Raw genomic sequence first — 19,740 nt, forward strand, 5'->3', positions numbered from 1 at the left:
TTTTTGTTTCAAAACTTTTATTGATGTCCTCCCCTACCCTGCAAGCAGCCCCTTATACCAAAGAATTTTTAAAAAAGAAAAAAAAGCAATTTAGCAATACTTGATCAACTGAGTCAGATATTATGTGCAATATTCCACACCTCTATTCCCCTACCTTTATGAAGAAAGTGAGAAGGTATATTTTGTGAACTCTTTTCTGGGAACATGCTTAAACAAGCATTTATTATTGTGCTAGACAGTAGGGATACAAAAGCAAAAAAAAAAAAAATAAAAGGTCCCTACCTTCAAAGAGCTTTTGAAGTCTATTGCAGGAGTGGGGAAGTAAGAAATCAACATAACATAAAGCCAAACTAAGTATGACATCATCTTCTTTGGTGGAAGGGGAATCCCAACCTTAGGGAGAAGGTACTAAATAGGAAGTGATGCTTGAGTGGGCCTGGAATACAGCTAGGGATGCCAAGAAGCAGGTGAGGAGAGATGACAGCATTTAAGTATGGGAGACAATCTGTACAAAGGCACCAGGGCAGGGCCAGTCGGCCAGTTCACCTGGAAAGTTGAGGGTGTTATGGAGAGTGATGTGAAATTAGTCCAGACAAAAGGCTGGAGCCAGACCGTGGGATCCTCTGGATGTGACAAGGAACCTGTGTGTTTGCTGCTCAATAAAACAGTCATGGAAGCTCTTGGATGGAGAGGGAATCCTGGGAGGCAAAGAGACCACTGGGGAGGCTACAGGAGAAAGGGTGAGGGCCAGACCTGAACAAGAGCAGAGGCAGTGCACATGGAGAGAAGCGGAGCAACACAAGATGTTGTGAAAGCAGCACAAGTAAAGCTGGGCAAATGAATGGATGGGACAGTGAGGGGGAAAGGGATGTTGGCTCCATAACTGGCATCCTGTGTGAGTGGGCAGATGACGATTCCCTTAGCAGAAATGGTGTTCAGAGAAGGGTGGGATCCCAAGGGATGATGATGAGCTCCGTCTTGGACAGTGCAAGCTGCCCCTGGGACACCCGAGAGGTGATGACCAGCAGATGTGGGATGGGGGGGGGGGTCACCTGTGAAGCTCAACACCCAGCTTCCTGCTGGTTTCCTCCAGCTCTGTAACCATTTCCTTTAAGTCTCCTTTCTGCTAGGTCCTTCCCCTTCCTTTGATGGATGTTCTCCATTTCCTCCTGGGCTTCACTTCGCTTCAGTTGTTGGGACCCTTAATTTTCCACCTAGTCCAGCTTCTCTAGACCATGGTGTTGGGGCTGCTATGGCCCCATGGCATGTATCTTCTCCCCTCCTCACGTAAGAATCTGTATATTTCTGGGAATTTTTCCTCAAACATTTCTCTTGATATGTTCTCTGTCCACTTCTGCCCATTCCAGAGGTTCTCTCCTTTTCCTCCTCAGACTGATGTTCCTGAACTCCTCCTAAATTTCCATAGTTTCCAGATCCTACCAGAGCAGCAAAAGATCTCTTAGTAATAAGATAATAATATTTAAAGCTAGAAGGGGCTTTAGATATATTTAGTTTAAATCCCTTATTTTACAAAAAAAGGAAACTGAGTCTTGGCAAGGGAAAGTGATTAAGCAGCAGGGTGGTGACAAACCAGCTTACTAGGTACCACTAAGGGAATGAAGGCTCTACTGCTTGCTGTCTTAGGGGGTGGGGAGGGGAGGAAGGGAGGGAGAATAAATTGGGAACTCAAAATCTTATAAAAGTGATTGCTGAAAACTCTCTTTACATGTAATTAAAAAAATAAAATACTATTAAATGGAAAAAAAAAGAATTAAGACTCCATTTTTAATCTGGCTCTCTTCTTTGAAAGTCATGGCAGTGTTCTTACATTGGATTTCCAGCTTCAGTAGGTCAAGATTATCAAAGAAGGTGACCTTGGCTAGACAGTGCTGCTGCCTGCCACACCATGGATGAGCTTCAGTGTTCCTCAGTCAAGTGGCCTTCTGGCCATGCCCCTCCACTTAAGAAAACCTTGGTTCCCATATTCCTGGTGAGGTCACACTGCCTGCCCCAGAACAGAGGTGGCCAGGAGAAGACAGATGCTATAAAAATGGGCGGAGGGTTTAGTTAATCCTGGATAGGAAAGGATAGATGGGCTCAAATGGTAGGAAGGGGTGCTGGTAATCATGTCACAGGAGGTCTTTAAGTGTCGAACAGATAGTGTGGAGCAGGAGGTGACTTGGGCACAGGTAGGCCTAGCTTCCTTTTCGATTCTGAGATTCTATTAAGTAGCTTCAAGTGGGCAGGTGGGAGGTTTAATGAGCTTTCTAAGGCTGAGTTGAGCAGACAGACCCAGGTTCACGTCAGACCTGGAAGAAAACTTTGGCCTAAGTGTCCCTGCCACTTGGAATCTCCAAAGGCCAACACTGCCTTGGAAATCACAAACAATTTGTTTGAAAGTATTGTGGATGAGGACTTCTGTTTCAAGTAGGCCCAAGACTCAATTCGCTAGTTTAATGCCCCTTGGGAAAATCTGTAGCCTAGCCTGGCTGTCCTCTGGGGCTCTGGGTCATGTCCAAGGCAGGAAATTACAATGTAAGAGCAGTCCCAGGAGCCAATAAGAGAGGAAATAGCTCAGAATGGCTCGTGTGACTCCAGAGCAAGTTCTCCATTTGCACAGAAGTCTCCAAATTGGATTCTTTGAGGCCCCTTGTCCCAACAGGGAGCTCACAACAGGGACCTTCCCAGGCACAGTCTCTTGAGTCCACAGCAGGGGCTCCCAGTCCTGAAGTAGGTGAGCTGGAAACCAGTATACAATGGGAGTGGAGGAGCCCAAGAATCTGGTGAGAACCTGGAAACCACAGGAAGGAGAAGGACCCACAGTTATATAAGCTGTAACCATCTCCAAACGGCTCTGTGGCCCAACATGCCCCACTGTCTCTAGGAGCTGCTGCCACCCCATGTCATTTATTACCCTGGAAGAGAAACTCTGGAACTGGGAGGTCTACTTTATAAAGATATGTGACATCAGCCACGCAATCTCAACATTAGAAATAAACATAGCTACAGCCTAATCACAATGATGGGTCAATCAATACTAAAAATCCTATGGGGCCCAATTCCAGCTGAGGTCCAGGACATGCAAGTTGGGCTGGAGAGGAGGAAGGGGGAGGAAGAGGAGGAGCAAGGGGAGAAGAAGGAAGGAAAGAAAAAAGGAGAAAGAGGAGGTGAAGGGAGCAAGAAGAGGGGGAGAAGAGGTATCAGAGGAGGAAGAGGAAGAAGGGGAGGAGATAAAGAAGGAGAAAGGTGAGAAAGAGGGAGGCCAGAGAAGGAGGAAGAGAAAAGAGGGATAGAAGGGGAGGAGGAGGAGAGTAAGTGGGGGAAGTAAAGAGGAGAAATGCCTACAGTTCATCCTTCTCCCTCTTGGGGGTGAGGACTAGAGTCTCAAATTGGCTGGCTTCCCTTGATATTTCTTCTCTGGCATTCAGTCTCCTAACTAATCCACCAGCAAACACAAAATGCTACTCTGTACCTCCCCAGCCTTTCAGTGGCTGATCTCAAAGACCTTTACAAACAGACATTGTGAGCCCTGCTCAGACCAAGGCTGAGAAAGAGGTCAACTGGATGGCAGTGGGACTTTCCCAAGACTGCTCTGAGGTCCAGGCAGGGCCAAGGCCTCCCTACACTGCTCTTGAACCCAAGATAGAACCTCACAAGAAATGCATGGGGCTCTGGTCTTGAAGTCAGGAAAGACTTGGGTTCAGTCCCACTTTGGACACTCACTGGGTAAAAATGAGTAAGTCATAACTTTCTCCTCTGTAAACTAAGGGGGCTACACTGGATGGCTTCTGAGGTCTACCTCTAAGTTCCTATGAATTTCCATGAGACTCAATTTTCTCATCTCTAAAACGGGGGTGATAATACCTGTAGTAGCTACCTTACAGGGCTGTGGTGAGGCTCAAATGAGATCATGTACACAAAATGAGCGTGTGCGCAGGCACACACACACAGGCCCTTGCTCCCTGGCTGACAGTGCCACATACAAGGCCTGTGACATACTAGAGGTGAGGCAATTGCCTTGAAAGCCAGAAGACTTGTAGAAATCCCCTGCCCATCCCTTCACCTGGAGTGGCTTGCCCAGCGGGCCAAAACTGGAACCCAAGCCCAGATCCTTGGACTCTCCATCCCCAGCCCCAGCCCAGCCCCTTACCTGCACGTGCATGCACAGGGCTCCAAAGAGCAGCAGGGCCGTAGAGTGAGCCACATACACAAACACCTGTGGGCTGTGGAATCCAGATGGAGGCTTCCCTGGCTTCTCATCGTCCCTGTCCTTGTTCCTTAGAAGCCCGAGCGTGAGGCAGTGCTGGAGGTTGGCAGTCACATAGGTCCAGGCTGCCCAGGCCCCGAGCACCACCACTGGCCCCGCCAGGAGGAAGTTGGGCACCTGCCGGAGCTCAAAGTACCTTAAGAAGCCTACATTCCAGTAGACATCCTGGACATAGCTGTATACCACGGGCAGGCGCCAGGCACACCAGCTGGGCTGATCACCGGCTGGGACCCGGTAGCCCTTGTCCTTGGCTAGCTGTACAAGGGGCTTTGGGATGAGGTGAGGCAGGTGGGGCTGGCAGAACTGGCTGTAGGCATAGAGCTGGAACAGAGCGAAGGGAAGACCAACCCCAAGGGCTATCAGCAGCACGAAGGCCACCAGTCTCAGGAGCTTCCACAGGGCTCCAGGAAGGCCCCCCGGGGAAGAAGACAAGAAGTCTCGGCCCTGGGCATGGAAAAGGAAGCCAGCATTGATGATCCCATTTGAACGCACGCCAGTGGAGAGGGCAAAGAGGAGTGTGCTCCAGCCACTGCAGCCCCTCTCCAGCTGGCTCATGGCACTAAATACCAGGAGGGCAAAGAGGCTCTCAGAGTAGCCCGATGCCAAAAAGACATTGGCGGGGCTGAGGCAGAAGAGCAGCGTGGAGAGGAGGGCCAGGCGGCAGCAGCGCAGCACCAGGCAGCCCAGCCGGTAGAGGGCCAAGGCCGCCAACACCGAGCACAGGCTGTTGAGCAGGGCAGCCGTCAACAAGAGGCGACTGCGGAGGGTGAGCAGCCCCTGTAGTGGCCACAGCAGCAGCTCAGCCCCAGCACGTAGGGCCAGGGGGAAGCCTGGGAAGAAGGCAAAGTTGTGCTCGTAGATGTAGCCGTGCTCTGCGATGAAGAGGAAGTGCTCTGCGTCCCAGCGGGACAAGCCCCCCAAGAGCCATTCCACGAGCTGGTCCCCGAGGCCGGCGGGTTGCAGGCAGGGCGGCGAGAAGGCATCTGCAGCATGATCTGGGATGAGTGCATTGAACAGAGCCTGCAGATGAAGGCCAACGAGGCCCAGGTAAGGGGGTGTCCTCTACCTGGGAGCTCCAGCCCCCAGGGCATCCTCACAGTTTTGTTTTGTTTTTTTCTTAATAAATCTGCAGTGATAACTTTTGGTTTTATATTACCTGCATTTCCCATTGTGCTCCTCTCCCCATCCTCTCCCAGAGAGCTACCAGTTATGAAAATGAATAATAATAAAGCTAGCATTTATCCTAGGCACTTACACACATTATCGCAATGTGTCCTCCCAAAACCCTGGGAGGGAGGTGCTCTTATTATGCCCATTTTAGAGATAAGAAAACCAAGGTAAACAGAAGTGACCTGCTTTGTTGCTTAACTAAACCAGTGTCCGAGGTAGGATTTGAACTCTATCTTTCAGTGCCCTAACCAGTGAGCATCTGAGCTGCCAAAAAGTTCCAAACCCTCACTAGCTCTGCGACTTAGGCAAGACCACTTCATTTAACTTCTGTCTGCTCCCTGCAGTAGCCCCTGGAAAATGACCCTCCCCAGTGTGTATGGGGTAGTGGGACAAGCCTTGGAACTGGGGTCAATAGAGATCAGGGATCCAGTCCTGGCTTTGCTCTTCACTGGCTGTGTGACCTTGGGGAAGTCACTTCATTTGTTTCCTCATCTATAAAGTGAGGATGATAAGATTTGCCCTGTATCACACAGAGAACATGAGTCATTATCATCCCAGAAATGGCTGTGGTCAGGACAGGCCTTCATTAGTGCCAACTCCCATGTGGAGCCCAATTCAGTGAAGGCCCAGATGTAGAGGGCCAGAGCAGACACTGACCTGGAGGATCAACGTCAAGGAGCGGCAGACCACTGCAAACCTCAGCACCTCTCTCTGGGACGGCTCCCCAAGCTGCATCCTCTCACACAAGAGCACTCAGGGCATCTGAAACCACAGAGAACACGATGGCTGTGAGACATGTGCAAGGGAACTAGAGTTACCCAAAAATCAGAATGGGAAATGCAGCATCACAAGCCAGGCTAAGTAAGTAATTTTACTTGTATGAGGAGCCTCAATATTCTCATCTGTAAAATGGAGATAAGACTTTCACTACTACCTAGGGTCCCAGAGGTTCACAGAACTGGTGCTAAAAGGAAGGTCAAAGGTCATCTAGTCAAACCCCTTCATTTTACAGATGAAGAAACTGAGGCCCACAGAGGCTAGAGGTACTTGCCATAATTCATCCACAATATAAGCATTCAACTGGGCTTTGAACCCAGGCTTGGACTCAACACACAGTCCTCCTTCCACTGTACGATGCTGAATACAGGCCAAGTGTTTTCTGCATTGTTAGTTACAGGAGTCATCATTATCAAGATGTTACCTGGTGGCTAGAATTATATAGCAGAAGTTGGCAAGCTGCTGTGGACAGCCAGAAGATAAATGCCTATACTACAAACAAGGCCTCAAAAGATGCTAGAGAACTTACCCAGTGATCTAAATGGAGACCAGAACATTATCACAGGCAATCAATAAGCATTTATTAGGCACTGTCAAAACTTTTTTCATAGCTGTAACCATTCCAAATATTCCATCTCTAAACTATATATAACAAAAAGCTTTCAAACTATAGAGACCTGGCCAAGGAGAGAGAACAGGATGAGGCATGTTATCTTTGTTAGCCTGTCTGTTATTGGAGGTGAACAGAGGATGTGGGCTTCTCTCCTAATTCTCTGATTCAATGATCAAAAGCAATTCTTTTACTACCTGGGCAAGAATATGTGGAACATTAAATACAAAATAATAATCGGAGGGAGCGACTTCTCCCAAAACCCCACTGAAAAGTATGAGAATGACATGATGCCGATCCAATCCAGCTACTCCCTAAACAAAGGGAAAGTTTGTTCCCTGCCTCACAAATGCTACACAGAAAGGACCACTTGGAGCACAAGGCGGGGCCCAACACAGAGTGCTCCTCCACCCCTCCCATAAAGGCTGGGGCTTCCTGCCATCCTGGAGAGCCTGATGCACATGTGCTACAGACCTGACGTGCTGCATCCAACCTTGTAACCACCCCCAGACCGACTGGAGCTACCCCATCACAGACTCAGACAAGGAAGGGACTTTCAACTCCATTTGACAAAGGTTTATAAAGTCACTACTGGATGCCAGGCCCAATGCAGGAAGTGCTGGCATTGTCAGGGACGATGAGAGTCTCACAGTTAGAGAGGTCTTTAAGGTTTGCAAAGGGCCTTACGTAAAGTAGTTCATTTGATCTGCACAACCACCCTGGGACAGAGGTGTTATTATTATCCCTGTTTTACAGATGAGGAAACTGAGGCTGATAAAGGTTTAGCAACTGCCCAGGCCGGGGGGGGGGGGGAGAGAGTGTGTGTGTGTGTGTGTGTGTGTGTGTGTGTGTGTGTGTGTACGTACGTACATACTGGGATCTGAAACTTGGGGCACTCTTGACTCCAACTCTAACACTCTCTTCATGTGCCATGGTGTCTGTCTAGTTATACTTCAGGCCATGCTCTGATAAGACCAGAGGATTTTCAAGCTGGAAGGGACTTCAGAGCTCATCTGTTCCAATCCCGCATTTCCCAAAGTGAGAAGTGACTGCCCACAGTCAGTAAATGGCAGAGCTTACTGATCCAAATCCAATGTTTTTCTAAAATTATCACTATCTCCAAAGAGACAAAGACAATACACAATCATAATGCAAGAAAGAATGAGACTGGTGCAAAAGAGTCCAGGGCCTCACTGAAAGAGGAAGAAGCAGAAGTCCAAAGGGCAAGGACTTTAGTGACCATTCAGTCCCCTTTTACAATATATTTAACAAGAAGCCATCTAGCATCCAGTGAGGGAGGACCAACTAAATCCCAAGGCAATCCATGTGCTAGCCTTAACTATGAGGAAGTTGTTTTACCCCCAACATCAAGCCTAAATGATCTGTCCAAAACCAGAGAAGGAAGTAGAAGGGCTGGAACTCAAACCCAGGTCTCCAGCTCAATGCTCCTTCTTAAATCACCCCCCTGCTTGGTCTCCTTACCTGTGATCTCTTCTCATTCCACATTGGTGTGTGAGAATAGACCTAGTTATGGGAGAGCAGGCTCAGGCACCAGAGGAAGGCTTCTGTATCCTGAATCTAAGTAAGAGACAGGAATACGGAAAAGGGTTGGAATTGACTTCATTAGTATAGGGAACTGGGGGAGGAAACTCGACCAACGAATGCCAAGTACCCTCCTCTATCACTTAGTCTTCAAGAGTTATCTTGGGCACTGAGAGGTTAACTGACTTGCCCAGGGTCTTGTAACTAGTATGTATCTAAGGTGGAATTTGATCCCATGTCTTCCTGGCTTGAAGGTCAGCTCTCTATCCACTATGCCACTATCCACTGCCTGTGAGACATTGGTACATGTTCCCTAGTTCTCCACTAAAGTTCTTTGATGCTCCATCATAGTACATAGGCTACCCTGGGTCCTTGAAGGCTAGGCTTGGGCCAAGCAATGGCAAACACTATCAAAGCTGTAAGTTTTGAAGGGAAAAATGTAAGTTTGTAGGTGTGAAGAAGCACTTCTCACACCACGAATATCCCAAAGTGGAACGGGTTGCTTCAGGAAATAGCATATGCCCCCTCCCCCCATGGTACATCTTCAGCAAAGGCTGGATGAACACTCACCAGGTACGTTATAGTGGGGACCATTCTGTGGGACTCAGTGGCTACAGACGTCTCTTCTGCCTCCAACATCCACAGCACCAGAGTTAAAGCTGGAAAGGTGCCCATCAGTCATCATATCAGACCATCTGATTTTACAGATGAAGTCCAGGGAGGTGGTACCCTAATGATCCAAGGCAGAATTTGACTGCAGAGTCTCTGGACCAGTCTCCCTCCCTGGGCTTGTGTGACTCTGTAAAGGCTCTACATGCAGGCCTAGTTGACTACTGTGTGTCTGCTGTCTACAGACCAGCTTCCAACAGCAGCAAGATCACATAGCCAGTGAGTGTGGCCATGGCTTCTCCAGACCATCAGCTAATGAAAAAAGAGGCTAAGATAGGCTTCAGAGGAGGAAATACCCACTCTGACAACAAAATCCTATATCCCTGAACTGACGGATCCCTCCACCTATGGGGGGCAATTAGAAACTGACTAGATATAACCTAAATGGAAAAGCCAGGGCACCCGTTTGAGACAGAGCTGGGAGAGCACCCAGTGGGCTTGGTTCCCAGGACTACTCTCAATTCGACCCTGGCCCTAGGAACTGCTGTAAGAGACAGCTGGTGCTTGCAATTTCTCATAAGCTTCTTGTAAGCTCCTAGAAGGCTGAGATGATTTCATTTTATCTTTGTAACCCAACATCTAAGACAATGGCTGAACACAACAGGTGCTTAATAAATACTTGTTGGCTGGTTTGGTAGCGTCTAATGCTCAGCTCTTTGGGATCTTGGTTGGCTGGCTGTTGTCCTTTGTCCTCAAAGAGGACCAAAATGACATCGCTATGCTAGAGTCAAGTTTCAGTGTATCCCACTGTGGCTGATCAGACCAAGACAAGCTTGGAACGCTCCATCACAGGCTGAGCACAAATAGTTCTCATGAGCATTTGGGGTGGAATCTCCAAATCTGCGTTTCCTTTGAGCCGTTTCATCTAGGAATTGGAGAACAGACTCTGAATGTGAGGAGGGACAGAGAAATATGCCCTTCCCTATTTCTTAAGCCCTTAATGGATGGTCTCCATCCAATATTCTTCATCCTATGGAGTCAGGCAATTCAGTGAATAATGTAGGAGACAGTAGTACAAATGGCCATGGCAAAAATAGCCTAAAATAATAAATGTAAAGTTTGGATCACCACTTGTTAAATATGTTGAGGAAAGACTTGTAAAGGTACTAGCAGGGCCAGATGGCTTCTGAGTATGTGAAAGTCAATAACCGTAGGGGCAGCTAGGTGGCGCAGTGAGTAAAGCGCCAGCCCAGGAGTCAGGAGGACCCAGGTCGGTTCCGGCTTCAGACACTTAACACCCACACAAAAAAACTAGCCTGTAACTGTAATGGGAAGGTAAATTTTTAAGATCTTCCCTGCCCCTAGGCTAAAGTGCACCTGGAATCTGGGGTAGGCAGCTTGTTTTTCAGTAGATACTTTTTGATTGGCCAGTGGGTCAATAAGGTTGTTACATTCTCTGAGCCAGGGGAAGGGTATATAAGCCCTGATGTGTAGCTTTGTTTTGGGGCTCACTTTGAGAAGTGTTCTGTGATTTGATGAAACTCTGGGAAGCCTTTGTTAAGAGTCCCCCGGCTTTGAAACCCAGATGTTGATTTGGTATGGATGTAATGGTTGGACAGTTTGGAAACTGTCTACTTGATCTGTTTCTCTGTTTTGATAATTCTGTCTGTATATTCTGAAGTTCGGGGTGCTGACCTTTTTCCCCTGAACTAGGTAAACGATACATATTTGACTGATTAAAATAAGCTTGTTAACCCATTTTGAGTTGCTTTCCTTTATCAAAGCAGATCTAAGAACCTGTGGTGGCAGCAACCCTGGGGATGCTGGGGTGCTTGCCAGTACAGTAACCTTGGGCCAAGTTACTTAACCCCAATTGCCCTCCAATAACCATGGTGCTATGGAAAAAACAGGTACTTACAATATTGTTGGTGGAACTCCAAACTGGTATGAGTTTTTTGGAGAGCAATAATGTGGCAATTACGAGCAGCTAGGGGGCGCCATAGTGAAAGGCATACTGGACCTGGAATCAGGAAGACTTCCTGAATTCAAATCTAGCCTCAGACACTAGCTGTATGACCTTGGGCAAGTCACTTAACTGTTTACCTCAGTTCCCTCACCATAAAATGAGGTGCAGAAGGAAAAAGGTTTTCTTTGCCAAGAAAACCCCAAATGTAGTCATGGAGAGTCAGACACAACTGAAAAATGACTGAACAAGTACGGCAACATCTAATAAAAGTCACAAAACTGATTATACTACTTGACCCAGCAATTCCACTTCTGGGATTATATTCTTAGCTGCTATTAAAATATTCATAACAGATCTGTAATATAGCAAGAATCCTGAAACCACCAACATTTTCAAATTTGAGAATGAAGGACTTAATAGAGGATAGTAATTAGTAAAATGACAACTCTGAAACACCCCCCTCCCCAAATATGGAAGACATGAAATGATGTATAACAAGGACAGAAGGGTCAGCATAACACACAGACCATGGCCATACATTGCTGTGTTTTGTCCTTTATTCTGGAAGAGGACCATGACATCAGGGAAATGCTGACATGACTTGCTGGTTGACTTGGATTTGAGTGAGGGAAAGATGTGCAAGGTCACCAGCCTCACTTTCTCCTCCAGAGCCATCTGGGTCCAGTGGCCAGATATTCATCAGGACAGCTGGAGATGACCCAGGATGCACCAGGAGACCCTGGCCTTTTCAAGCTAAGGACTTTTCATGTTCTTACTTTAAGTGAGGTAACAGCCCATTCAGTGAATAGGCCTCTTAAAGAAGTTAAGAATCAAGGGGGTGGCCCCTTTGATCAAGAAAGAAAGAAAAAAATCAAACTGGGAGGGGAGGACCCTCAGGCTTTCTGGCCAAAAGAGAAACAGTTACTATTTAGTATTTACATTCACTCTGTGCCAGGAGGGCAGAGTGAATTGGGTTTAAGCTCTAGGTCTCTCATCAAGAAATGTAGCTAGTCAACACAAAGGAAAAAAGGCAGCTTTTGATGCCTCTACAATAACCTGTCAAAAGGAAGAACTTTCTTAAGTGCAGGCATAGGGAAAAGATCGGAGGAAATCAGGGTGTTGTCATGGAAGACACTGGACTTGCACATCTTTGGGGTCATTTCCAGATTGTGCCCCTGCCCTCTGGCCTTCTTCCTCCCATCACAGCTAAATGAATGTGAATTCTCATCATCAAAAAGGGGATACATATCCTCCTTCCCCACAGCTGCCAAACTGTAACCGCCCTGTCCCAGAAACTCCAGCAGCTTTCTCTTGCTCCTAGGACCAAATACAAACTCCGATTGGTAGTGAAACCTCATCACAAGCCCAACTCTTCTGGCATCTTACACATCACCATCTTTCAGGGACTCTCTAGTCCAGCAAAACTGATCTTCTGGCAGCTATTCCTCATATGTGACATTCCCTCTCCTGTCTCCTCCTCTCCCTCAGGAACCAGCGCTCTCCTCCTTTACTTTGTGCATTTTATAAATACTTGTATTTTTTTACCAAAACAGAATGGAAACTCCTGAAAGTGAGAATTGTTTTATTTTTTGTCTCTGTAGTCCAAGGACCTAGCACCTAGGAGTCACTTTACTAAGTGTTTGCTGACTGACATAAAGTTTGTGTGATTATTATTTTAATCCACATATAAACATCTCATATTTAATGGTTCTATCTAGAGTTTAATTCCATATCTTATTCTAAATAATATTCTACAATACTCTATAGAGAATAAAAAATCGAACCAAAAAACTGCTTCACAAAATGTATCTGTTTTTGTTGAGAGTTATTAAGATTATAACACGATATTGTAAAAATTGAATTTGTAACAAAAAGGTTTTTTTTAAAGCAAAGAGCCCGGAATTTTCAATAACAATAGTTATGATGACAGCTAGCGCTTATATGGTGCTTTAAGATTTGCAAAATGCTTTTTATATATAATCGCATTTGATCCTCAAAACAAACCTGTGAGGAAGCAGCTATAATTACCCCCATTTTATAGATGAGAAAACTGAGGCCAATAGGTAAAATGACTTCCCCAAGGTTACACAGCTAAGTGTCTGAGGTGAAATTTGAACCCAGATCTTCCTGAGACCAAATCCAACTTTATATCCACCTAATTTGCTGACAGAAGAGCTAAGGGTGAATCACTTAACTGCTGTAGCACCTTGGGAAAGTCACTTAATGTCTCTGGGCCTCAGTTTCCCTATCTTTAACATAGGGCTTTCATGAGTTTCAGTTAAGAGAATGTACAAGAAAGCAATTTATAAAGTACCAAGTGCTCTACACCTCCAAGGAGGTGTCATTGTTATGACTCTTTGGGGAAGCTCATCAGCACTGCCAGCCCAGGCACCCTGCCCATCCCCGCTTCTCACAACACCCAAATTCCCCAACTCCCCAAATCCTTCCTAGCAAAAGAACAAAATAAGTGGCTTGGCAATATGCTAGAACTGTGTCTCCATGCCTACATATGTTTCTACATCTGTTTTTAGATTGTGAGCTGGGGAGAGGGAGGGAGGGAGGACGACACACTGAGATCCTTGTTGTGTGAAGGATGCCAAATGCTAAACAGCCGGAGTGCCTTGGGGAGGAGCCTCACTCTCCCAGGGAACTCACTGTCCTCCCACTCTGACATCAATGCTGGGAGGGTACTTGGAGATCTTCTAGCCCTTTGGAAAAGTCAATGGTCCCTTTACCAGAGTATCTTTTAATGCATAAATAAGATACATAGTAACACCAAAGAGTAGTAGATAAAGTGCAGATCTGGAGTCAGGAAGACCTGAGTTCAAATCTGATCTCAGACACTAGTTGTGTGACCCTGGGCAAGTCACTTAACCTTGTTTGCCTCAGTTTCTTCATCTGTTAAAAGAGCTGGAGAAGGGAATGACAGCTAGATGGTTTAATGGAGAGAGCACTGGGTCTGGAGTCAGGAAGACTCCACTCTGGCCTCAGACACTTAATGGCTGTGCAGCTTTGGGCAAGTCACTTAACTTGTTTGCCTTGTTGTTTGTCCTTTATCCTTGAAGAGGACCACAACATCAGGAAAGTGATGCCATGACCTGCAAGTGAATTGAATTTAAGTGAGGGAGGGCTGTGCAAGGTCACCAGCCTCACCATCTCCTCTGGAGCCATCTGGGTCCAGTGGCAAGCCTTAATCCACTGGAGAAGAAAATGGCAAATCACTCTAGTATCTTTGCCAAGAAAACCCTATGGACAGCACTGGCGTGATATGGCCCAAAGGGTCACAAAGAGTAGCAAGTGACTGAATAACAATTATCAAAGAATCCAATTACACTTAAATAGTTATAAAAAAAATTTTTTTTTAAGTTCATGGGCCAACCCCAGGTAAAGAACCTCTGAGCTAGGCCAACCTTTTAATGTTCTGAATGGGAAACTAAGGTCCAGAGGCAGAAGTGATGCACTCAAATTCACAAAGCTAGCAAGTAGAACTGGGACCTGAAATCAAGCATAGTAGAGGGGAGAGAATAATGGGCTTGAAGTCAGGGGAGCTCTCGATCCACCACTTAACAGCCATGTGTCTTTAAGCAAATCATTCCATCTTTCTGAGCCCATTTCTTCTTCTTTAAAATGGGGAGCATAATCTAAACCAGATGAGATAATGAGTTTGAAAGTGCTTTGTAATTATTATTTTTCTTTTTGGAGGGGGGAAGGCAGGACAACTGGGGTTAAGTGACTTGCCCAAGGTCACACGGTTAGTACATATAACAAGCATCTGAGGCCGAATCTGAACTCAGGTTCTCCTGACTCCAGGGCCGGTGCTCTATTTACTTCGTCACCTAGCCACCCCAGTGCTCTGTAATTATAAAAAGTTATTTTGGGGCAGCTAGGTGGCAAAGTCCTGGAGTCAGGAGGACCTAACTTCAAATCTGGCCTCAGATACTTACACTTACTAGCCGTGTGACCCTGGGCAAGTCACATAACCTCAATTGCCCTGCCTTCCCCCCTCCAAAAAGCAAAAAAAAAAAAAAGTCATTTCAATGTGAATTGTTATTGTTGTTGCTGTTGTTAGGTGTTGTACACTCTTCCTCTCACTCAGAATTCTCCAAAGTAAACTAAACTAGGTCCTACATTCTAAGGAATTCTAAGGAAACAGAAACAGGCAGGTGCTGGAGGAACACAAAAGCAGTAATGACACAACTACTGTTTGGCCATCTGCTATACAGTCTGTAAAATTAAAACGGGGGTTGGGGAGGAACTCTACCACTAAGCAGTCCTGGCTAAAGTTACTAATATGAACTTAGAAGTGGAAATTCTTGAAGACTCCTGGGAATAGAAAAAAAAGACTTTGTCCATCTACTGGCCACCAAAAGAAAATGAACTACCCCAGGGCAGAGAATGACCTTTGGAAAGCACATTGGGAATTTCTCTAGCTATGAGCAGTATTGATGGATCCCTGGAGAACAGTGGGCCCAGCTTGGACAATTGGAACAGGAAACATCATAGTCTAAGGTAGTCAGCAGTCTGGGGGTAAAGAAAAGCTATCTCTCCAAAAAGAATCTTAACAATTTGAAGAAATCCAAGGATATATTAACTATTTGTGTATCTAGCGGTCCAATATCTCAAAGATACATAAATTGTCAAAGCTGCAAAAAGACTTAGGGATGTGCTGGAGCCAGCCTGAACCACCCAACTCCTGACTGCGAACTTTTCAGTACAATAGGACCACACTGATTTATTGATGGCTTAGACTTAACAAAAGTGTGAATAATGTAGATTAAACTTAAAAGTGTGTACATACATTTTTTCCTCCCCAAGAGTCCAGTTATTAAACACGTACCAGCATGCCTATATAATGCTCTAGAAATATTGCTCATACTCAGCAAGAGGGCAGCTGAGGCTCAGTGAATGAAGCCATGGCCAGACAGGAGCCTGGGTGACTAGAGCATGCATTGTTGTTGTTGCTGTTAAGTTCTGGCTAACTCTTTGTATCAGGTTTTCTTAGCAAAGATACTGGAGAAGGGGCAGCTAGGTGGCGCAGTGAATAGAGCACTGACCCTGGAATCAGGAAAACCTGAGTTCAAATCCACCCTCCGACACCGAACACGAAAACTAGCTGTGCGACCTTGGGCAAATCACTTAACCCCAATTGCCCTCTAAAAAGCAAAAAAAAAAAAAAAACCCAAAGATACTGGAGTGGTTTGTTATTTCTTTTGCCAGTGGATTAAGAAAACAAATGACTTTCCCAGGGTCATACAGCTAGTAAATGTCTGAGACCATATTTAACTTCAGGTCTTCCTGATTACAAGCCCAGTGCTCTATCCGCTGAGCCACCTAGCTGTCTCCTAGGCAGAGATTATTAAGTATATTTGCCAAGGAAACCCCATTCCCCTCCCCTTACTCCCCAGCACTGAGTCCTTTTCTAGCACTTTAAGTAGGACAGGAGCAGAAACTGTAAATAAGGTTTAATCCAATCAAGTGAAAGGAGAAGCCAGTGCTCCTTCCTTGGCACAAGGGGGCGCCTGCAGCTTGCTCCATCTCCATGAGGCAGGGAAGTAAGCAAGGGAGGTACTGAGAATAAGACACTGGTTGGATTCAGGCAAATCCAGTTCAAATGTGTATCTGAAACCCCTAGAGAGCAGCAGCCATTTGAGAATCTGGGAACACAGTTAATATTTGACTCTAAGGACTGAGATAGGTTAGGGAACAGATAGACCAAGCTGACAAGGCTTCTTTTTTTGTGCTCTACAATAGGCCCTAGCTTTTTCCTCCCTGGCTCCCTGCCTCCATCCATAGAGGCCTTTGGGGGGTGGGGGGAGGGAAAGAGGGGGAGAAGAGACACTTTACCCACCTCAGCCTTTTCTTTCCCTTCCTTTCCTTTCTACCATGTCCAGATCCAGTCGTAGTAGGTGAACGGTACTTGGAGTCTATACCTAATAAGGCCAAAAAAAAAAAAAAAAGAGAAAGAAAAGGAGGAAAAAAGGAAAGAAAAGAAAAATTACTCCACTGATACGACCTCATCATACTTGGGGCAAGATCATCTAGTTCCAACCCCCTCATTTTAAAGAGGAGGAAAATGAGACCCCAAAAGAGAAGACTTTTATTCAAGGTCATATAGGAAGTAAGGCAGTTGAAACAGAAATTAGGCTCTAAGTCCTTTCTACTCTGCAAATCCCATCAAACTCTGGCCTGAATCACAACTTTCAGGCCTAGCAGCTATCTCAGAGAATAACACCCACTTCAAACTCAGTATTTGACAGATATGGAGGCCTGAGGAGAAGCAGCTTTCAAAGGTCACATCCTTGGGAAACCTTTTGAAACCTGGATATCTCCTCAGTCCTGGTCTTTCCCATTTATGGATAGAACATACTAAAGTTTGAGAATCCTCATTCCGGGGGTTAGGAACTTAATGCAAGAATTAAAGAATTTCTAATCTCACAGTCTTCAAACTCCCTGCTTCCAAAAAGCACCGACCAGATTACGCTAGAATCCAAAGAGATGGAAGGGATCCCTGGGGCTATGCAAGCCAAACTCTTGTACAAGACCTCAAGGCAGAATCCACTATCTTCATCCACTCAACACAAATGTATCAAGTATCTAAGACTATGTACCAGACGCTGTTCTAGGGCTCTGAGAATAGACAAAACCACAGACGTTCCCGAGGCTCTAGGGAGTTTACAATCCACTACTATGTTGCACAGTGGGACAGCTACAGTCAGAATGTTGTTCTGTTTCTCTTCACAAGAGCAGCCCCTGTCTGTAAGGGGGCATGGAGGAAACAGTCCTGGATTTGGAGTCTGGAGAATGGGTTTGTTGTTCTGTCTTTGCCTTGTCTATACGCTGGGAGAATTCCTACCTACACATGGGTAAGCTTCGTCTATACCCACACAGAATCCTGCCTCTACACGGGTGGGCTTCGTCACCTCTTTTGAGGTTCACCGTCTATAAAATGAGAAGACTGGACCAGATGGCCTTGGAGATCTCTCCCAGCTCCACATCTAGGATTTTGAGACTGGACTGCTCCAGCTCGGACCCTCCATGCTCTAATATGCCTTCCGGTCCTTCTATTCCCAGTTTAAGGGGCCTTCCGGTTCTTCCAGCCACCGTCCTAAGCTGCCTTTTGGTTCTCCCAACCCCCTGTTCTACGGTTCCTTCCGGCCCTTCCAGTCCCAGTTAAAGTCCTTCCGGTTCTCCCATCCTCTGTTCTAAGGTTCTTTCCGGTTTTTCCAACTCCGCCCCCCCGTTCTAAAGTTCCTTCCGGCCCTCCCATTCCCTTTTTAAAGAGTCCTTCCGGTCCTTTCACCCGCTGCTCTAAGGTTCCAACCTCAGCTCTAAAGTTCCTTCCGGCCCTCCCATTCCCTGTATAAGAGTCCTTCCGGTTCTTCCACACATACACCCCCCCCCCCCCCCGCCGCTCTAAGGTTCCATTCCCTGCTCTAAGGTTCCTTCTTGCTCTCCCATCCTTAGTTCTAAAGTTCCTTCTGGCTCTATAATCCGGTAACCTCTTCTCCCCTGGAATGGGGGCGGGGGCATCCCGGAATTTTGTCGCTCGTTCGGAAGGGCGGGGTATGAAGGAGGCGGCCAGCTTTGGGCGGGGGATGGGGGAGTGGAGAAAAGCGGGCAGGGAGAAAGGAGGGCTCTTCAGTCCGCTACGCCCAGAGCCCTCTTCCCGGGGCCTGTTCGTGGGGGGCTCTCAGCCTAGGGCTCCTACTCCCAACCGCCCACGCGAGATCAACTCCCCGCCCACCCCTGGCCTTCTCCCACCACTTCCGCTCCGATCCCACAGTACCTCCATCCGGGCTCCTGAAGTCGCGCCTGCGCCCTAGACTTTGTCGACGCCAGCCCCGCCCTCCTCGTGCCCAGGCTTCAGGGTCGGGCCCCTCCCCTCTCCCCACCCTTACTACCCTCCCTCTCTCGGCCCGGCGGCCATGTTGACTTTGCGCGAGCTGGGTGGGAGAGGGGGGTAGCTGCTTGTAAAGAAACTTATCTGTCCTTGAATCTTGATTCTGGCCCTCCTTGGCTTCTCACCCAAATCCCCAAGGAACCTTCCCGCCCCTAACCCATAAAAGCCTGATGTTGGGTCATTTCCAGTCATGCCTGACTCTGTGACCGCCTGTGGGATTTTCTTGGCAGAGATCCAGCAGTGATTTGCCATTTTCTTCTCCAGCTCGTTTTACAGATGAGGCAACCAGGGTGAAGTGACTTGCCCAGGGTCATGCAGATAGCAAGTGTCCGAGGCCGGATTTGAACTCAGGTCTTCCAGACTCCAGGCCTGTTGCTCTAGGCTTGCCATATAACGAAAGCAAAATGCAGGGGCCATATTGTGAATGTAGCCAAGAGCCAGGACTGGAAGTCAACAACCATGGCGCTGAGCCCTGCCTCTGGCTCCTGTGCCATCTGAGACTCAGTTTACCAGTTTGTAGGGGGGGAGCTTAAATAGATCATTCCTGAGTCCTCTCCGTACTTCACCCCCAGCTCTTGCTATCTAGGGTCCTAAAGGCCCTCCCAGCTCTGACAGTCTCTGTTCTACGGTCTCTCTGAGCTCCCATGTTCTATGTTTTTAGGACCCTGACATATGTTCTATAAGGCTCCTCCCAGCTCTGACATCCTCTGTTCTAAAATTCCTCCAAGCTCTGACATTTTGTATTCTAAGGGGCCTCCCAGCTCTGATATTCTGTGTTTTGAGGGCCCTCCCAGCTCTGACATTCTGGGTTCTAAGGGCCTTCCCAGCTCTGACATTCTGGGTTCTAAGGGCCCTCCCAGCTCTGACATCCTGTGTTCTAAGGCCCCACCCAGCTCTGA

At 47.0% G+C, this 19,740-nt stretch overlaps 1 protein-coding gene across 40 annotated transcripts; it reads right to left on the reverse strand.

Moving 5' to 3' along the window:
• Nucleotides 1-18,804, reverse strand: PIGV (phosphatidylinositol glycan anchor biosynthesis class V). Of its 40 annotated transcripts, none has more exons than XM_069079019.1 (8): nt 18,728-18,804; nt 16,790-16,871; nt 10,894-10,995; nt 8,937-9,096; nt 8,307-8,402; nt 6,095-6,199; nt 4,151-5,287; nt 1-2,791 (listed from the first exon to the last, which is right to left on the reverse strand). In XM_069079019.1, exons 6-8 carry the CDS (start codon nt 6,170-6,172, stop codon nt 2,510-2,512), a joined length of 1,497 nt encoding a protein of 498 aa, XP_068935120.1. In that variant the 5' UTR covers nt 6,173-6,199; nt 8,307-8,402; nt 8,937-9,096; nt 10,894-10,995; nt 16,790-16,871; nt 18,728-18,804; the 3' UTR covers nt 1-2,509. The 40 variants fall into 40 exon arrangements, with proteins under 40 accessions (XP_068935120.1, XP_068935115.1, XP_068935116.1 ...); XM_069079014.1 differs by lacking the exon at nt 10,894-10,995 and adding an exon at nt 13,817-14,039; XM_069079015.1 differs by lacking the exon at nt 18,728-18,804 and adding an exon at nt 18,441-18,707.
• Nucleotides 18,805-19,740: the final 936 nt, after the last annotated feature.

Source organism: Petaurus breviceps, unplaced genomic scaffold (assembly GCF_028583685.1).
Source record: "Petaurus breviceps papuanus isolate PSGF00001 unplaced genomic scaffold, PetGlider_PUasm1.0 91041, whole genome shotgun sequence".
Classification (NCBI taxonomy): Eukaryota; Metazoa; Chordata; class Mammalia; order Diprotodontia; family Petauridae; genus Petaurus; species Petaurus breviceps.

What these genes read in the sequence shown, in the direction of transcription:
- PIGV (XM_069079036.1), bottom strand. Translation starts at nt 6,172, where the DNA reads ATGCAGCTTGGGGAGCCGTCCCAGAGAGAGGTGCTGAGGTTTGCAGTG. An exon ending in CCTTGACGTTGATCCTCCAG is followed by an intron (nt 5,288 to 6,094) that starts GTCAGTGTCTGC and finishes CTTCATCTGCAG; the next exon opens with GCTCTGTTCAATGCACTCAT. An exon ending in CCCTGTGCATGCACGTGCAG is followed by an intron (nt 2,792 to 4,150) that starts GTAAGGGGCTGG and finishes TGTGGTTTCCAG; the next exon opens with GTTCTCACCAGATTCTTGGG.